The following is a 19144-nucleotide window of genomic DNA, read 5'->3' as shown; positions in this document are numbered from 1 at the left end:
CTAGCCCTAAGAGCATCCCCTCCAAAAATCCGTTAAAACTAAGAGCATCTAGGGTTCCTTTCCTTTTTTCCAGGTCCCTTGCCAAAAGGAGCAAGATTTCTAAAATGCTGGCAGTGGGAGAGAGCCAGCTCTTTTTCTCTTCCCATTCATTATAGGTAAGTTTAGCTTTTCAGTTATTCCTGTGATCTTCCTAGAGATGCTTCCAGATCAAAGTAGGAAGTAATGAAAAAATACTTGCTTAAAGAAAATGAACTTTGTTTTGCCTGATTCTCTGGGAGGTTGGACAGGTAGATTGTGATTGCTCAAACTACCCATTTAACAAGTACTGCCCTAGAAGGTGAAATCTGGTCCAACCAGGATTATGAGATTATGATTCACTAAGGACTCAGGACACTGGAGAAACTAACAGGCTGTCTCACATAAATGGGCACCAGGAAGCTTACAAACCCTTAAATAAAAGGCATCTCAAGTCAGATATTGGGCTGAGGCATGCACTGATTGTAACACCACTGTCTCTGATTCTGTGACCCTGAGGGAAGGCCTGGTTATTGAAAAGAAAAATCTTGAGTCCTATGACTGAAAAGATATGGCTGCTTGCCCAAGGACTATGAACCTGCGTCTTGTTTGCTCGTCATTCCTGTCAGTCATTTTCTCCCCCCGCCCCCCATTTTTTTTTCAAGAATACAAAAATCTGAACTCGAACTTTTTCCAGAGTCGAAACCCTTATTTCCAGGGCATTGCAATAATAATTCTGGCCAGGATAAGCCGTGATAGCAACCCCCCAGTCAGCCCAGAGGGGTCCGCACTGCGGGGTGCAAAGAAACTGCTCAGCTTCAAACCCAAAGGTTTCATCACCAGCCAATCCCTGGCCGGTGCCCCTCCAGAAAACCAGAAACACCTGGGTGAAGTAAATGACACTAAGTCCAGCCTATCGGCGCGGAGGCAGCTAAAGGGGTAGGGTCAGAACTGGCCAATAGTATCGAAGTAGCTGTTGTTAGAAGGGAGGGAGACACCAACGACCATGCGTGGGGCCGCTGCTGGGAAGGCGTGGCAGGAAGCTTGCGGAGCCAATAGCCGCGGTGGGCGGGCGGCAGCGCGCGTGCGCGCTGGGACCTGGGCTGCGGGCGGGAGGCGGGAGGGTGGAGGAGGGGAGCGGGCAGGAGCGCCGCGGAGCTGCTGCCGCCGCCGCAGCCGCCGCTGCAGCGAAGAGGCCATGTTGTGTGGTGTGTGGGGCGGGGGGAGGAGGAGGAGTAAAGCCGAGAGAGGAGACGGGAGAGACACCACACACACACGGCACAAGATGGCCGGAGAGGCAGCAGCACGCCGAGCTGTCAGGCGTTCTGCCGCGGCCGCGGGACCCGTCGGTCGGCGGGGACCTGTGCCCGGGCGGCCCGCAGGTCCGCGGAGACGAAGCGGCCGCGGCTGGGGCGAGACTGGCCGCGCGCCGGGGTCGGGTCCCGCGGCAGAGGCCCCCGGAGCGGCCGGGCCCACGACGCTGAAAGCGCCGCTGCGGCAGCGGCCGCGGAGGCTCCCCGGGGCCCCGGCTGCTCGACCAGGCGCAGGCGGAGGCCCGGCGCGGGCATTGGATGCGGGCGACCTCGAGGTGCCGGCGGCCGCGCTTGTACCCGGTGAGTGGCTCCCCGGCCCCTTTTATTGTCCTTTGTCCTTGGGAGGAAAAGCAAAATGTCCTTGAACGCGCGAGCAGGAGGGGCGGCGGGCCGGGCCTCGCTGGCCGGCTCTCCAACAACCCACCGGCGTCGCAGGCTGGGTCCCCAGGCGGGAAACGCCTCGGCGCCGCGGGGCCCAGGGTCGGGGGACGCTGGGGGCCTCGCTGCAGACCCTGCGGTGGGCGGGGGGGCGGCCTCACTGCCAGGACCGGCCCCGCCGGGAAAGGGGCGGCGGCGGGTGACTGCAGGCGGGAGCCCGAAGGGGACCGCAAGAGGAGAGCTTTTATCCGTGCTGGTGAGTTATTTTGATATTTAGGGTAAAAAAAAAAAAATCGCTTTCAGGTTCTCTGACGGGGGAGCTTTTTAACCTCTTTCCGGTAAGGTGGGAACTCATCTTGATGGTCGAATTTAAAAGAACAATGGAACCTTGGCTACGTTTAAAGAAAAATAAAACTTGTTTTTTTTTTTTCCTTTTGGGTGTTGGCTCTTAACTCTTTCAAAGCTGATTTTGAAAAGGGCTGCAGTGTTACATGTGAGAAGGTACTTGCTGCTTATTAAAACCTTTATGACGTTAAGGTTGTCTTTTAAAAATGCAAGTTGGAGGAGCGCTTCTGGTATTTAAAAATTACGGAGACAAGTTTACTATAACGTGGAGGCTGTTTAATGGAAATAGATTTTAATTACGGTGCTAGACGATGACGTGTGATTAATATAGTTTATTTTGCCAAGGTTATTTGACATTCTGATGTTTGAATAATGATTAAATATATGTTTGGTACTTTTTAGAGGGTCATAAGGAGCCGTTATCTGTAACTTATCACACCTGAATGTTAGAACGTACTTGGGTCAGTTCCTAGACTTTTAAAAGTTTATCATTTTGTTATTTTTAAAACTAATCTATATTATTGCAAGCCATGGTCGACAGAACTTTTACAAAGGGATATTCTGACACCAAATCTCTTTGTGAAGTTACTTTCTCGTAGTGTAAATATTAAAGTAGGATTGCTCTCGTAATGGGCGAAGAAGAGGAGCCATATTTGTTGCATGCATGAAAATCTAGATATGCTTAAAAGAGAATAGTATTTTAACAATATATATTGGTTTCTAAAAAATATGCCGAGTACGTTGTATAGTCTGTGAATTTGAAAAATTGAGAGGGAATTTAGGTTTAATGGTTTGAAGAACAAACCACAAATGCAAAAAAACCTTTGTGTATTTTAGAATATATTTGTCTTCATTCTGCGGTAGCTCTTGTGTCGTAAAGATTCAGATTTATGTAAAAGTAGTGTTGGGAAAATTTACTTAGTATTTGCAAAATCAAAAATAGTGATGTAATCGACCATATTTCTGAGGGTATTCTGTCAGTAAAATTGTTTTATTTTCCGAATAGCATTCGTATAGGGCTACATTTTATATTAGTTGCGCATATCTTCATTTTACAGAATCTGTTGAGTACCAATTTTGATTTTTCAAATAAGCATTTTTGAAATTTTTGACCACTAAATGTGGTTTTAAATGAATATTCTGAATTGGTTTTTCAGGATCCTTTTGAATAGTGAAATGCAAAATAATTGCTGGCAGTTTGACCTCATAAGATCTTTTTACATGAGTAAATGGGGGAAGGGAGAGACTGAAAATGTTCAAGACCCTGGTTTGAAATTGAATAAAGGTCATAGATATGACATGTTTTAGACTTGCTTAAAAGACAAAGCTAATATCCCACTTGGTGAGATCAAATAACTTGTGGTTTAAAAATTTAAAGTAACCAGTGGCCATTTTAACTTCACTAATTTCTCCTGGAAGAGTTAATTTTCAATTGCTCATAATTTTAAAAGGTATTTCTAGATGGTAAGGGAAATACTAAGATTTCAGCCTATAAAAATATTAAACTTTTCCTTTGTTTTTGTGTGTTTGGAATCAAAAGAAGAAAAATTAAAAACAAGATCATAATGTTAAATCTGACCAAAGATGTAACTCTTCTGTATTTTTTAATTTCAATGCCTTAATCTCAAATTTTTGTCCATGCAACCAAAAGATGAAGAAAACAAAGACTGATAGATATTAAGATAAGAAATAACTGCAACCTTAAATGTACAGGTAGTGTGTGGATGAACCGTCTCTTAAATTTATCCATAGATTGTGTCTGTGGACTATTTTCTCATTTTTTCGTCACACTGAAACTTAGGCCAAGAAACGTTTAAAAATCGAAACATTGATATCCTTTCCTTCTTTTTTTTAAGGTAACTGACAAGATTAAAATTAAATTTGGTTGATGATGGTTCTGAACAGCTCTTATTTGAGGTAAGACTGGGTACATTTTTATTACTTTGACATAAAAATAAGCTTGTTAGGTTCTGTTTTAGTTCTTTGATAATTTACATTTCCAGTAAGTAGTGGTTATGAATCTGAATAAATCTCTGAAATAATTTTACAAAGCCTTTACACCTCGTCATTTGAATGAAAAGTATATGTGCATTGCCATTGTAACTTAACATGCCTTTTGAATAGTTTAAAATAATGAAGGTCCTTTACGCCTTTGTTTAATTTGGGGAACAAGAAAAGGCTGATTAGATTTTGAGGAAAACCATGAATCAAAGATACACTTTTTCTTTTTAGCTCTCTAATATACTGTGCAAAGAATTTGAATCTTTTAAATTTTTAAAGAAATAAATTTTTTGGAAAATTTGAGCTAGTTTTATTATTCCTACTAATTTCAGGGAAGAGGATTTTTAAAATCAGGTTTTGTGAGCATAGATTGTAGTTTTTGTTTCTTTCATGTAAAAAGTTTTAAAACTCTTATTCCTGCTTGCTATTGGTTGTTGAATCAATAAATTGTTTAGAATATTGTTTTTTTCCCCCCAAAAGATACGCCATTTTGATGACAGACTGGAGTTTTATCCTTGAGGATAAAGGAAATCTTTGCGGAAGTCTGTATTTTATATAGCAAGTAAGTAAATGTTTTTATCCGTCATCTGAAATGTAAAAGCTACCACCATTTGAGTAGGGAAAAATGACTAAAGTTTGTTAATGATGTTTAAATTCTTGTGCTTATCTTGAAATAGGGATTAGAAAAAGCCAATCAAATTCCATTTCCTTACATCAAAGCATTTTTGTATTAATATTAAAACAGTTGATACATGTAATTTCTGTTGGAGCCATATGTCATTCAAAACTTTCCAATAAAATGGTCTTCAGGATTATGGTTAAGTCAGTAGTTGAGTTATCAGAATTATGTCTTTACAATCTGAAATACACGTTTTTAATGCGTTTTTTTGATGTTGCTGATCATGTTTTAAAAATGGCCTAGAATTTTTGCATTAGCTGATCTTACGATTCTTAAAAGAAGTATATTTAAAATAAAAACCCACTATATTACAGAAACTAAATAGACACTTTCACATTCTGGTTACTACTTGATGCATTTTAAATATTCATTTTAACCCATTTCGATGAATTTGTTTTCAAACATACAAAAATGAGTTATCTTACAGGAAACTAGAATAATGCATCTAAAGAGACCTCCATATCTTAGTAATTATTTTTAAGTCATAAAAGGAAGTATTTTCAATATGCATACAGCACTTTTACATTTTAAAACTAGATATGTGAATGGAAAAAAATACATCCACTAATAATTTTTAGAAAGTGTTCCTTATTCATAAGTTAACACTGAATGCGGGAATTAATGTCAAGCCGGTATTACTAAGGGATTTACCAGAGGAAATACATAATGTGATAACAGATACCTTGGGAGATTTTAAGAATAGATAGATAATCATGAATTAAGGATAAGTTTACCTTTGTCAGAAATTTATATAGGAAACCTTTTATCTGTTGGTGTTTGCTTAGTCTATTGATTGAAATAGATGATAAGGGTAATATTTTTATTGCCTGTAGCCTAATTTTTCCTTTCCAGCTCTTTGGCAATTTAATCAAATTTGGGTTTATTAAAGTGTGCAAAAAAAAACGGAACATTAGACCTTTACTGTTTTAAAGGTATAATACACCCAAAAAATTCAAAACATCTTTTATCCCACGCTTACTTAACACAAATTCCACTTATGTTAAAAGATTGGCTATTAGATTGTCATTGAGATGTGGTTGAGCACTTACAAAAATTGAGAATTAGGCCTTTTAAGACAAATGTATGTGAGGCGTAATTTACATAAGTTTAAGTTGGCAATAAATTTATAATGGCCTACCAATGGTGTAATTTGACCCATAAGATAGAAAATGAACGGGTTGAAGGTTAAAAATGTTAAATGAACATTTTTATCTTTTTTTACTCCAGTATCAATAATTGTAGAAAAATCTAAATCATATAGTACCTTCTAAATTGATCCCGAATCTCATGTAATACAATTTTTATCACCAACTAGATAAAGGACAATAATAGATCATATTTTAAAAAGGTCTCATACTTCAACTTCCATGATGATGCTTACATTCAGTGTTTTGTTTGATATTTGGTACTTGAGCCAACCTTATATAATAGGCAATATTTTTGATAGACAAAAATAATGGACACATGAAGGCAAATATAAATATAGATGCCATCTTAAGTTACTATATTTCATGAGAAAAGGGATTTATTTAGTTTACTACTGTTTTCTGCTTAGAGAATCCAAGTGATAAATGCTTAAATACTAGCTTTTAATTTAGCATTCTGCACTAATTCTTGAATCATTAAAAAAACTTCACCCGATCAAGTTGGTGATTGGGTTGGGTTGCATTTTCTGTGGTAATAACTTTTTGAAAATTACCTCAAGTGTCACAGAAATGAAAGAAGCCATGCTTATAGTTAATCACAAGGTTTTCATGAACCATGACATGACACTTAGAAGCTAGATTATGCGAAATAGGTAATTTTGAATTTAATTTTTTTGTCAAGTTTAGTTTACTCTTATTTAGTTTCTTGGTTATTTGAGGACAGCTCTGTCTTCCAAATTAATGAGAAGTAGAGGTGTTTCATAGTGGAAAATATAACTGAGACTCAGCAATCAGGAGACCAAGCTTCCAATGTAAATTAGCCCTATAATCTTGACATTTTTATACAGACTAAGATACTGTATATCTTAGTCTCCTAGTTTGAATAAAGTACTTGGAGTTTCCAATCTCTTAAGATACTTTTTAGCTCTTAAATTCTGTGATAAAAATAATAGTAAGGAGTGTCTAATTCTCTTAAACTAAAGAATAATTTTTGCACTGCAAATCATGTATATTCTTTCCGAGGTGAAACTATTTGAAGAACATGATACCTGGGCAATAATGTACCCAACTTTATTAATTTGAAGCATTCCAAAATATTACTAAATAGTATAAAGATAGACATTGGAAAGTGGATCTTAAAAAGCAGTTAAGGTGTGAAATTGTCTTTAAACGATTAAGATTTAGAATCCTGCAATAAAATCAGTGTTTGGATTTTTAAAAATAATTGTTCAATTAAATATATTTATAGTTTAGTGTATTTAGTGAAACATTTGCAGCTGACCATTGGGATTATAAATGAGGATTTATAGTTTACATGCCTGACATAATCTATTTAATTTTCTTTAAGCAATCTCTATACTTCAAAGGTAAATATCCTCATTTTACCAGCTATTTTCCCTTTACAGATTGAGTGGCTTAATACATTAAGTTTTAATTTTCAAATTGGCTGTTATTTCTGAATGTAATTAACCATTACAATTTAAATTTAAGGGCATTATATACTTTATGAATAAAAACTTTTTAAATGTATCTTGAAGTAGCATTTTTCCTATAACAATTTGATAGTTTTGATTCAAACATTGTGCAAAGCTAGTTTTGTGTTTTGAAAAATTAAATCATTGCTTTTGAAACTAAACCATTTATTTGAAATGGAATATTTCCCAAACCAGTTATACCCTTAATGTATACTACACAGTAATCATAATCATTTTAATTTAGATCATGCTAGGTATTTTACGTAATTTGAATGGTTTGTGAGTTGTCTTGTGGCAAAGTTTTCTAACGATTTTATCACTAACTTGTTTTTGTGGAAGATTTCTTAACAAATATTTCATAGTGCTCTCAGATTTATTGTTAATTTAAATGTTAAAAATTGTTTTTAAGGACTTTAAAAGGTGACAATCAAATGTTCTAAGAAAAGCACAAATGGGCTAATAATGACAATGCAAAACTCGACTAAAACTGTCTTTACCTCTTATAAAAGGACCAGTGATCAAAATGATTATATTACACCCATAATTTTATATTGAATGAGAATCTATAATACTGAAAAATATTCAAGATAAGTAGGAATATGAACAAAATCAACTTTTAATCTGCTTAAGATGAACTTGGCTTCCTCTCCCTGCAAAGGAAGGCAGAGTACTACTTAGTCAATTTTGGGGAAGGAGGTGGTATAGTAGATTACATCGGCATCAGTAATTTTTGTGATGGCACAAAGTGAGATCCAAGTCCTTTTCTATTTTTTGGTGAAGGGAGAACCTGGAGGTAAATACTTGTACTGGTAGGTAGCTGTTGTAAATAAACACATTATCAGACCAAGTGAAGGAGATTTCTCTCAGACATTTCTTTGACCAATATTTCTTAAATCCATTCCACCCTTCTGTTAGGGGTTATATTAGTTTATTTTACTTCTTTGATTTAAGATTTCTTTGTTCAGAAAATCCTCTCTTCCTTAGAAGGTCATATTAAATTTGGAAGCTAAAAAATAATGTTTCTTTGTTAATTGCTTTGTCAACTTTGTTAGAGATAATTTCGAAGCAGATTTTTGCTCTATTTCATTATGAGTAGTCAGGATGACTAAAGGGATTTCGATTTGGTGAGAAAATCAGGAACCTGCTTTATAAATTGAAAGCTTAGTCATGGAAAAGCATTTGGGTAGCTTAGTTTTAATTTAAATCCTAAACTTCTTTTGCTTTCTGAAAATTCTTAAATTGCTATACTTTATGTAGAACTTCCACACAGGTTTTTGGAAGCCCAACATATTATTGTGTAATTATAATCAATCTTTGGAGCAGGACTGACTAAAAAAGGTATATACCTGTATGCAGACGGTATTTAAGATATGGGGACAAATCTTCCATGTTTAGTTTGAGATATTTCAGTCTAGTGAAAAGTATGGATATGACGTTTTTGTTATCAACTACATATTTCAGAAAGGGTTAATATTTGAGTTGAGTAGGTCAGTACAATTAATAAAAATAGTTTGAAATTGTGCCTAAGGGTTCCTTTCTAACATTTGATCTTATAATAGTGTTGATCAAAGTACAGGATAATGTGAAATAACGTGATAATGTTAAAAGTGAGAAACATGGCCTTGCAAGTAGATAATGGAAGTTTTCCTTGAGAAATCTTAAAAGAACATTAAGGGAAAGACCAGAAGATAAAAGAATTCTGTACTGTTAAAGAGTGATACTGGCTGCTGACCAACTAGTTCTCAAACCTTGCCCCATTAGATCTACCTAGGGAGCCCAGATATTTACCTTTTCTGTTGGGAGTTCTTGGGGATTGAGATTCAGATGTATACGTGTTTTTATACTAATTTATTGTACATGTGAGACTCCTGTGCACCCAAATTTAAGATCGTCTGGATTAGAACATTTTATCTTGGACTACATTGTTCATAAATACATATGTCTTGGTCTTTTGGCGAGTGATCCTTATAAGATGTTTCTGAATAAAAGGTGGCATTTTAATCTATTTTTGGTTTTGTCTCTGCATAAAATTATATTCTTTTTGTTTTCTGCAGAAATGTGAATCCTGAGACTGAATCTCTAAAAGGCCTGTACAACGTAATAGATGTTGGTGGAAGCATTTAGTAAGTTTTATTCAATTTACCTGTTTAATCTGTTTTTTAATTTTAAATATGACTGGAAATTTTGAGTGTCATAATTCTGAACAAATAAAAGGGTTTAGTGAATTAAAGCAGTACAGAAATATAAAACCAACATGTATGAAGTTTATTCAAATTTTGCTTATTTACTCCAATATTATTATTTACTTCACATAAACTAGGGCAAAAATGCAATGCAGAGGAACCCATATTTGAACATGCCTCTAACACCATCGTAGATCTGGGTGTTGGTAAACCAGCTCCTATTCTTGTAAATAGAGTTTTATTGGAACACTGCTATGTTCTTTCATGCACACATTGTCTGTGTCTGTTTTCCCACTGCAGCTACAGAGTTGAGAATAGTTGTAGCGAATGATCACAAACCCTAAAATATTTACTGTCTTGTCCTATATATAAGGAAAGGTTGCCTACTTTTATCCTAGATTATCTCTATTATCAACTTTATCTATGTACCACTCAGAAGCCTTTGGGTTGGTTCTCTTTTGGTCATACTTTTTAATGGATTTCAATGTAGTAATTCTAATAAATTAATTCTGAATTTTCCTTAAAATTGGAAGCTCAACAAAAAGTTCTGATACTGGGGTAATTCTTTGATACTAGCAGACCTAGTTAAAATTACTATGGAATAGTTTCTAACTCACAACCTGAGAAATAGTGGGAAAGCAGTTAGTGGTAAGGCTATATAAAGGAATTGGTTTGGATGAATTCTCAAAAGGATCTATTATTGACAGAATTTTTTAGCTAAGATGATTATATTGCTAGCTGTTGCTTAAGCGTAATTATTTTTGAATCACATTTGGGAATCTAGATTCTAGATAATTTTTGCTTTTAATTACTACCTTGACTTCTGTTGTCTAAATGGCTACTAGGACTTTGAAAATAATAAAGTTCTTTGCTTTTTGATGGGGGATGGTGAGGGCAGAGATGAAAACTGTCCTAACAGTACAAGTATTGACCTCATCTTAATAGGTTTTTAAAGAGATTAATTGCCTGGCATATAGTGGATGCTCAATAAATACTTGTTGACATACTGTGTATAGTTTCTGTTAAACATTTATTTGTCAGTTAGTGTTTTGGGTCTAATAAAAAAGTGAAATTTATTATCACGACGTAAGAATGCTTTAAATATTTTTAAATATGCCGGAAAGCTAATATTTCAACTTATGAAAAATTAAAACTGGCAAGGAACTACAATTTTCAATCTCTTAATATGCAGATGTGAAGTTTTAAACTAATAGAGACAGTGGGGAAGATTTGATTTCACTGTAAAATCTTAAATAAGATGATTTTTACTTTAGTTATTGTAATTGATCAACAGCTGCCTGGTCTTTCTTAAGTCATTCTGTAGTTAGTTTTTATGCCTACTTATTAGACCCAGCCTTGTTAATAATAACCCTGTTGAGGATTCAATATGATTATTGTGGGCAATAAGACAAAATATGGGAACTCACTATTAAATGTTTTCAAATTAAAGACCAGTACCGAGAAGATTGAAATTAAGTTTCAAGCACCAAGAATCTTAATTACATGATGGGTAGGATCAGTCTCTGTTCTGGATTGTAATTTTATATCCACTGTCCCTTTGGTTTTGTAATATAGTATTCCAGTTTTAAAATAATACAAATTACATTGATTTAATAAATTGCAGCATTATTAGAGCCACCTATTTTTAAAATTAAGAATTGTTAATTGCTTTTTCCTTGTATTTCTTCCTGTCCCCCACATTTTTCTTGCTATTAGAAATTGGGGGTTTGCTGGGAAGTAGAGATAAGGAGATTCTTTTAGGGGAGCACCTCTTAAATCCAATCCCATAATGAATTGCTTGGCATTTCAACTAACTGTTTTATTTTATAATGTCCTGGGGCTTTTGTAACAAATTTACTGAATTAGAATTTAAAGAGAAGACCTTGCTCAATTTTATGTTCTTAATTCTGGATGTACAATACATGGGGATTTTAAGAGATAACAGTTACTTCCTACCTTCTGACTGTAGTAGGCTTTACCTTTGCTTGTGGGACTTGTTATCTTAGAAGTTTTCCTGAAGAAGATATAAACTAGTGAACATCGGAGTAGAAGTGTCCTAACTTTTCATAGTATGAGCTTGAAGCTTAGCTTTTGTGTGAAATACAAGAAAGATCTGGGTCTATGTGATGATGGACTTCTAGATCAAACCATCATTTCTTCAGTATGTCTGTAGTAATTCCCAGGTTACTGGAGAGACATGGAGTAGTAGGACTTTGATATTTGTACTGATGTTATTTTAGTGCAAGATGAAATTCTCTTTTTAAAAGTAGGAAGTGTTTTATCTGTAAATAATTGACTCTGTGATCCTATGGATCTTCAGCAGTATCATTACTATTGGAATATAAATTACTTTAATTTAGTAAGGTTACTTTGTTGATTCCCAAGTACTTTGGTTATTGTGGTATATCAGAGTAGTAGCTAACATTTATTGAGGTCTTTATATGCCAGGTAATGTGAATGCTATAAATGTACTAACTCATTTAAGCCTCACTACTGCCAAATGAGGTAGGTACTGTTATTATTTCTATTTTACAGATGAAGAACTGGATTTTGTTATCAAGAATATTTCCAAGCTCACAGAACTTGTGCCTGCTTGCTTTTTAATTTTTAACATAATTTTGCTTATTCGCAATTTTAGGTTTTGTAAGAATTTGGAATTCCATGAAAATAAATGGAATTCCATGAAAATAAATTGCTTACTGCTAAATCCCTCACTGTTTTTTTAGGTGTTTGATTCTTGTGTGAGCACTAGCTTATTAACGGTGTCCTTATTTTTGGCTCTTGATTGGCTTTACAGGAGTGCAGATTAATCATGACTTTTAGCGTTATAGAATTGTCTGCTTTCTCTTGTAGCTTTCTTTTTCTTTTTTTTTTTTTACCATCTTCAATATATGACAGTCTATGTGATAGCATTTCCAATATGCTAGTATTTTCTAACCTATTTTTATCACAAACTTGCATTTTATTGAATAATTTGGAAATTATTTTAATGTCATTAGTTTTCTTTTGAATTTTTAAAAAAAAATTTTGAAAGAGGCCTTCTAGTTGCTAGGTGGGATGCTGTTTGATTTATGAATCACTTAAAGCCAATTAGATCTTCAAAAAAATTAGTTTTTAAAAGGGAATTTCATGTAAGTCCTAGATGAATTTTACCTCTTGTCCTGTTGCAGAATATAGAGCATTGATTTATCATTTCATGTACTAAATTGAATAAATTGCACCTATTGCCATTGAAATGATGTAACTTGATATCAATGCATTAGTGTCATTGTTTATCATAATAGTACTTGTACCTCCAGCTTTATTTAGAGCTTGATATTGCATCAAAACAATAGAAATTGGGGTGAAATTGGTTTATAATTACTTTGCAAGAGGAATTTGGTATTATTTTTATAGTTCTATATAGAAGTTCATGTCCTTTAATTTTAAAGAATGAACAATTCAGGTTGATATTTTACTGATGTTCAAACGAATGAATTTTTAGTTCTTTTAGGCTGGAGAAAAAATCTGCAAAATACATTAAGGAGAAATAGCTTGTGTTTATTGCTAATGTTATGATACTCATTTTCAGTACTTTTTTAGTAGTGTCTCTTGATTAACCAAATAATTTATTAAGTAGATGTTTTAATTGTGTATGGTAGACAACAAGCTTAGTTTAAGACACAGGTATTAACTACCTAATGAGCAAAAATGTCCTTACATTAAATAACCTCGTAGTCAGCTACCCAGACTGTATCTCTATGAATTTAGTTTCAGAGCTGCAAAATTTATAGAGAAGACCAAAGCTAAAAACTTACTTTTACAATTATGTTCATCTGATGAATCAGAATCATTTATGTAATGGTAAAATCTCTGGCTTCCCACTTACCCATTTAATTCAAATTATTTCAGTAATGGATTTGCTTTTCTATGAGGAACATTTGATGTTCAGGCAGTGCGAGTGTTTTATTTGTATTTGAAACCTGAACCTGATAGCATTTTCTGAAAAATATCAGGCCAGGCTGATATTCTGCATTTTTTATCATTTTTTTCTCTAGTGGCTACATAGTTCCTCCTTTCTTAGATACGTAGCTAAAGATGGTGGCATTTGTATTGTCTGTGTTATCTAAGCAAAATTAACTAACATCTGTTGGACTGGAAAACTATGCTATGATCCACTGCTTTGGTTTTTTTATCCTTTAAGATTCTTTTACATAATTAGTTTTATTTGAAGAAGCTTGGAAAGTTTTCTGCATTGAGATTTAAAATCCATAGTATTGCTGTAAAGGAGCTTTCCAGGATTTTTGAATTTCAATTTTTGTTTTTACTTCTCACATAGACAGTATAACAATATTACAGTTAACTAAATTATGTCTTTACTGCCACTTTTTTTATGGTTACATATGTATCTGACTAGAAGAACTTTGTTAACTCGTATGCAGTCTTTTTTTTCTCTCATTGTTAAGTTGTGTGTGCAGTGCATACAACTTGAAGACAGTTTCATAGTTTAAAGCTGTTACAAAATTAAAACTTTGTGTATGGTAAGAGTATCTTCAAGGTGGGTGGATGTTCTCTGTTTGAAGGAATAAGATTATTTGGTATTCCAACAGCATTTTTTTCTTTTAATGTTTTCATCAAGCACCCAGTCAGCTTGAAGAGTATCAAATGGACCACCCCACTGAGAAATCAAGATGGCAGCCCACTATGGGAAGTAGAGGAAAATGGATTAATACAAGAGTGCTGTGATAATAAACAACCAAGACAGGGTTCTTTTAACATGGATTTCATGAAATGAATGAAGACAATAGGTTTCTTACCCAACACAAATGGACAGTGGATTTGACTTTCTAAAGACTTGTATCATTAAAACAAATCCATTTTTGACATTTGGAGAAGAAATATGGTACATAAACAAAGATAGTTTGTATGCCTGGAATTTTTTTCAGTCTGATTTGTATGAGTATGACCTTGTGGAATGTTAACTTTAATAAAATTTCTAACACTTTAAAATTTCTCAGTTTGGGCTTTTTTTTTTGAGCTGGAGTTTTATTAAATTAAATGTTCGGTTATCACCTTAAATAACTCTGACCTTTACTTTTGCCCAGCAGTAAAGTGTATACTGAATAAAGCTGGTAAAATGGAAATGGTGTGTTGGAAAATGCTTTACTTGGTTAAGAGTTTCTCTTTTCAAAGTTGTTGAAATTTGTGCTTTAAGAGATGGTCATTTGGTTAAAATGCTGTTTCGTGTTTTCTTCAAACATCTTGAAAAATAACCAATGGGTCATAATAGAATCTTTTTAAGTTGCCATGTGATTTTAATGAACTTTTAAAACAAAATGCCTTTCCTTAAAAATTCAGGATAAGTGATACAGTATTTTTCTGAGACATTTTGTGTTGATGAAAAGGTCTTCTTTACCTATGCTTCTTAATGTTGTAAATAAAATGTTTTGCAATAGAATATTCATCGAACATTTAAACTGATGCCTCCTATTATTGTCTTAGGTAATATTAGGGGAAGAAGTGTTGGATTTATAAGGGAAGTGTCCTTAGGGTGTTCATAAAGGACTTAAAATTTTCTTGGCATTATTGTCTATAATGTACTTTATGTAAATATGAAATAGGATTATTATCCTGTAATTTTCTTTTTCTGTACATTTAGGAATTTAGAATAAATGAATGACATCATGTCACAGATTGTTTATAGTTGATTTTCAGGTGAATACTGGCATTTTATTTATTGATAATCGACTACTAACAGTTTTAGTGACTATTATAAAGGTGTGGTAGGCTTTAATTTGCTAGACCAAATGAAGTGTTGATGATACTTTCCCATTTACAGAGAACCAAGGAATAGTTCTGATTGATTATTAATTTTTTTTGGTGAGAAATAGTTAACCATACTATGTGGTTAATGTAAGTTACCATGGCGCGCACACATCCACGATCACATACATGTGTAGTCTGTGTTCTCTTGATTTGAGGTGGTTGGTCTATAAATCAAAGTGGAATTTTGGATTTTGATTTGGGTGCAAAATTATCTTGTATAGAAAGTATGGAATTAAAAGTGGGTTTTGATTATGGAGTTTACATTTACTTAGATGCAACTTGTTGCATTTGTTGGGTATAAATCTAAAATGGATATCATCTATGTGGAAACGACATTGTTCTGGCAGATTATAATGTTGAGTAAGGGAAGTTTATTTGATTCTTTTTTGGATGTGTGACTTTTCTTGGGTGCTTGCTGAGAGAAAAAGTGTTGAATAATTTGTTTTTGGCATTAGTAATAATTGTGTTTCCATGGATCTTAACGGTTTTGATATTTAGGAGAATTTGCCCTATGACATTACTTTGATAACTTGCTGTCAGAGATGACCAGTTGTTACTAACATAACCATTGTTGAGATGGGTACATACTTAGAATTTGAAATACAAGGGAAGGGTTGGGATATTTGCCTTGCGTTGTTTTTGGAGGTGGAGTTTCTTGGATTTGTTATTTAAAGGTGACCATGATACTTCCATATTCTTGAATTTAAGAACTTTGTTTTGCCTGAATCAGTGTGGGAAGTAAATACATTGTGGTTATGAGGTTTTTTGGAGGGGTCAAGTTTGCAAAATTATATAATGGGTTAAAGAATTTTTGGGACAGTATAAAGGAAAATTGAGATTCTCGAATAAAAACTAGTCGCATTAATTTTTGCTCTAATGGAACTGAACACTAGGGAGGCGCTCTTGAGTTGTACCCCTTCTAATTGGGATGGAAAATTCCACCTCAAACTTTGTCTTTAGATAATTTTTAGGCTTCATAAAGAAAGCAAAACTTTAATTTATGAAATGGAGATTTTGCTTTCACTTAGAAGCCATTTTACTCATGTAGGGGGTTAATTTTGAAAAAGATTAATACTTAAGAAGAGCTTAAATTCTCTAAGAATTGTCCCTTTTTCAAAATGGCTTGATAAAACACCACTTCCTGTCCAGAGAGGAAGTTATTTTAGCTCAAGGACTGAAATATTTAGCAGATCTTTAGACAAAAGGAACAAATTACATTTCTCTCTGGCTTAAAAAGGGTGTTTTGAGCCAGAGGGGGTTAAGCAACCCTCCCCCCTCCCCCTGATGGGGTGGTCTGGAGGGGCAGGGAGGTGTGGGGGTGGGGGTCCTCAGGCTCCTTGGGATGGAGGATCTATTTTTTTTTTTTTTTTTTTTTTTTTTTGGTGGAGATGAAGGGGTGGGTCTATGGTACATCACCTGAGTTGTGGGGTAAATGTAGAGAGTGTCAATCAAAGGCAGAGCTCTCAGAGCTGGGAAGGAGGCTCTAGATGGCGGCTGTGCCTTAGAGCGCGCTCTGCTCCCTGCCTTCGCCTCACTTTACGCAACTTTCCTTAACTTTCGGGCAGCCTCAGGGGGCCCCCGCAGCCCCCTGCCTCTCCTAGTGACTTACTGGGGTCGATTTGAACCTTTTTAAGGGAGAAAAGCAGCTTTTAGGAGCTTTCTTTTCGTGCCTTGTTGGAAAGAAGCAGCCGTACTGAGAGCCCAGGTCGTTGTTTTTTCCAGCTTAGAAGCCATGGCGCACCTCCATTTTTGTGCGCTCTCCTAATGAGGTTTTTTTCTCTCGTACCCGTTTTAGTATTAATTGTTGCTTTATTTTTTTGGACCAGTTAACATATTTGAGGATTGTTTTATTTATTTTTCGTTTTTTGACGGAGAATTTCGTTTGGATTTTTAATTATTTGGGATCTGATATTTTTCTACTAGATAGGACTCTTGCTTTGGACATACTACATGGATCAGGTAAGTTCATGATCATTAGTGATAATTTAAAAGATTTATATGTTAAAGTTTGCTTTATTTTCTGTAAATATGAGAAATTCCTGGATGACGCAATAAGATACAGAGATTGTTATTTGTATCCAGTGTGTTACTTTGAGAAACTTTCCTTATTGATAGTGATGATTCCCCGTCTGGTTTAACGTGGTTTTTTGTGTTTTTTTTAAGGAAAAAATAGAAATATTTTGGTTTTTGGTGCTTACCGCTGTTGTGTTATAACAATATCGTTACATGGTCAGGACTTTGTTCCTGATAATAAAAGCCATCGATAGAAGCTGGGACCTTACCTTTCTTTCAACTTTTGACAGTAAATACCTGGGCACAGGACTTCAAAGCAAACACAGATTCCCCCTTCCCCTTAATATTTAAGAATTAAAAGATGATGAGAAATAAGGACAAAAGCCAAGAGGAGGACAGTTCGCCACACAGCAATGCATCGAGGTATGAGCTATCAACTTTATTCCTTTTTTCTTTTTTGGGGGGAAACCTCAGCTTACACTGTTTACCTTGACAGACAAGGATAGCTGTCTGTGTTATTTTAAGTATTTTACTAATTTGGATTCGTTTTTTAAAGCGTGACCTTGAGATTGCTAATATGCCACACCCTAATTTTTTGGTAGCAATTTATGAAAGTTGAGTTGACTTAAGGCCTCTTAGAGCAGTCTGAAGGTAAGGTACCTTTATTCAAAGGGGCCTTTTTTGTAAACTACAGTTTTTCTGTCAATAAATTACAGTTTTCAGGTTTTTGTGCTGTAGAAAAATGACCTTGTCGGTTTAGCCATTGCTGCATTGCACCATTTTACATACAAGGCAAATTTTTTCTTTGAAGAATCTAGGATACCCAAACTTGTAACTGAAGGCCATAGAGGAGCCTTGTGGTAGTAAATTATAGTAAATAGACATTTGAGAAAGTTATATGAATGAAAAAATGTACATTTTAAAATGAAATTGCAAAAAGGACCCTTTGACTGATGCCTCTCAGTTTGTATTTTTATTTGATACTAGATTTCTTTTGATACTTGTGACATTTTAGGAAATTTTGATACTATTTATCAAAACCTCTACTTGATGGTTACAGTTCCTGCGTTTATGAAATTAAACCTGGGATCCCAGAAATCCTGGAATACTCTTAATATACTGTTTGTGTTGTTACCGTGATTATAATGATGTGTTTTACATTTAACCCATTTTAAGGTTTACATTTGTATGTTTATATTCAGACAATGCTTTCTGGTTGGTAGATGTAGTAGGGTCTTATCCTGGCACTTTAGTTATAGCTGCTTTAAATTTATTGATTTATTTCGACAGTGTCTCCTGGAATGCTTTATCTTCTGAAGCTTAACAAATGTACTGTTCAAATCATTTGTTTCACGGTTGGAGTACCTTATTAGTGACTAAGTAATAAAGCCTCTAATGTTTTGTTGTATGATCTGTACATTAATTTTTTAAAGTATGAATATATTTCTTGATGTGTGTTCTTATAAATTGTCATGTTATAAATTTTAAATCATGCATTTAACAAGAATGTGATTGATTATATGATTTTTCTTCCCACTTTTGCTTTTACTTTTATAATTTTACATAATATAACTTATTGTTAAGTTAGTGAATATGGAAGTTTTTAACGTGGTTTATTAGAAATGTTGATCATTTGTTGCATTAGACTTAAAATATGTTGACCCTTGCTTTCAAAAATACCTTTCCACATTCTTTTGCAAATTGAGTTGTCACACAGTTTGGACTGCTGTATTTGAACTGAAATGCTTAGATTAGATTTAGTACAGAAAACTTCTAACCCTAAACTGATTTT

At 34.7% G+C, this 19144-nt stretch overlaps 2 protein-coding genes across 6 annotated transcripts in view; both read left to right on the top strand.

Moving 5' to 3' along the window:
• The first annotated feature begins 1006 nt into the window (after window positions 1–1006).
• Window positions 1007–14527, top strand: LOC109444924 (uncharacterized). Its single transcript, XM_088789333.1, has 5 exons — window positions 1007–1628; window positions 3908–3968; window positions 4533–4614; window positions 9406–9474; window positions 14153–14527. The coding sequence occupies exons 1-2, from the start codon at window positions 1022–1024 to the stop codon at window positions 3913–3915; spliced, it is 615 nt and encodes a 204-aa protein (XP_088645459.1). The 5' UTR covers window positions 1007–1021; the 3' UTR covers window positions 3916–3968; window positions 4533–4614; window positions 9406–9474; window positions 14153–14527.
• Window positions 14528–16804: 2277 nt separating this feature from the next.
• The window catches only part of CHD2 (chromodomain helicase DNA binding protein 2), a 95071-nt gene continuing 92731 nt past the window's right edge, over window positions 16805–19144 (top strand). For all 5 annotated transcript variants that reach the window (XM_074317487.2, XM_074317485.2, XM_074317486.2 and 2 more), the window contains exons 1-2: window positions 16805–17298; window positions 17643–17775. In XM_074317487.2, coding sequence (XP_074173588.1) covers window positions 17714–17775 — 62 coding nt within the window. In that variant the 5' untranslated portion in view covers window positions 16805–17298; window positions 17643–17713. The remainder of the gene's footprint in view (window positions 17299–17642; window positions 17776–19144) is intronic.

Source organism: Rhinolophus sinicus, chromosome 13, assembly GCF_057876585.1.
Source record: "Rhinolophus sinicus isolate RSI-liver-muscle chromosome 13, RSI-T2T, whole genome shotgun sequence".
Taxonomy (NCBI): Eukaryota; Metazoa; Chordata; class Mammalia; order Chiroptera; family Rhinolophidae; genus Rhinolophus; species Rhinolophus sinicus.
Note: the sequence above shows the minus strand (reverse complement) of the source record. Positions and strands in the feature narration are given on the sequence as shown.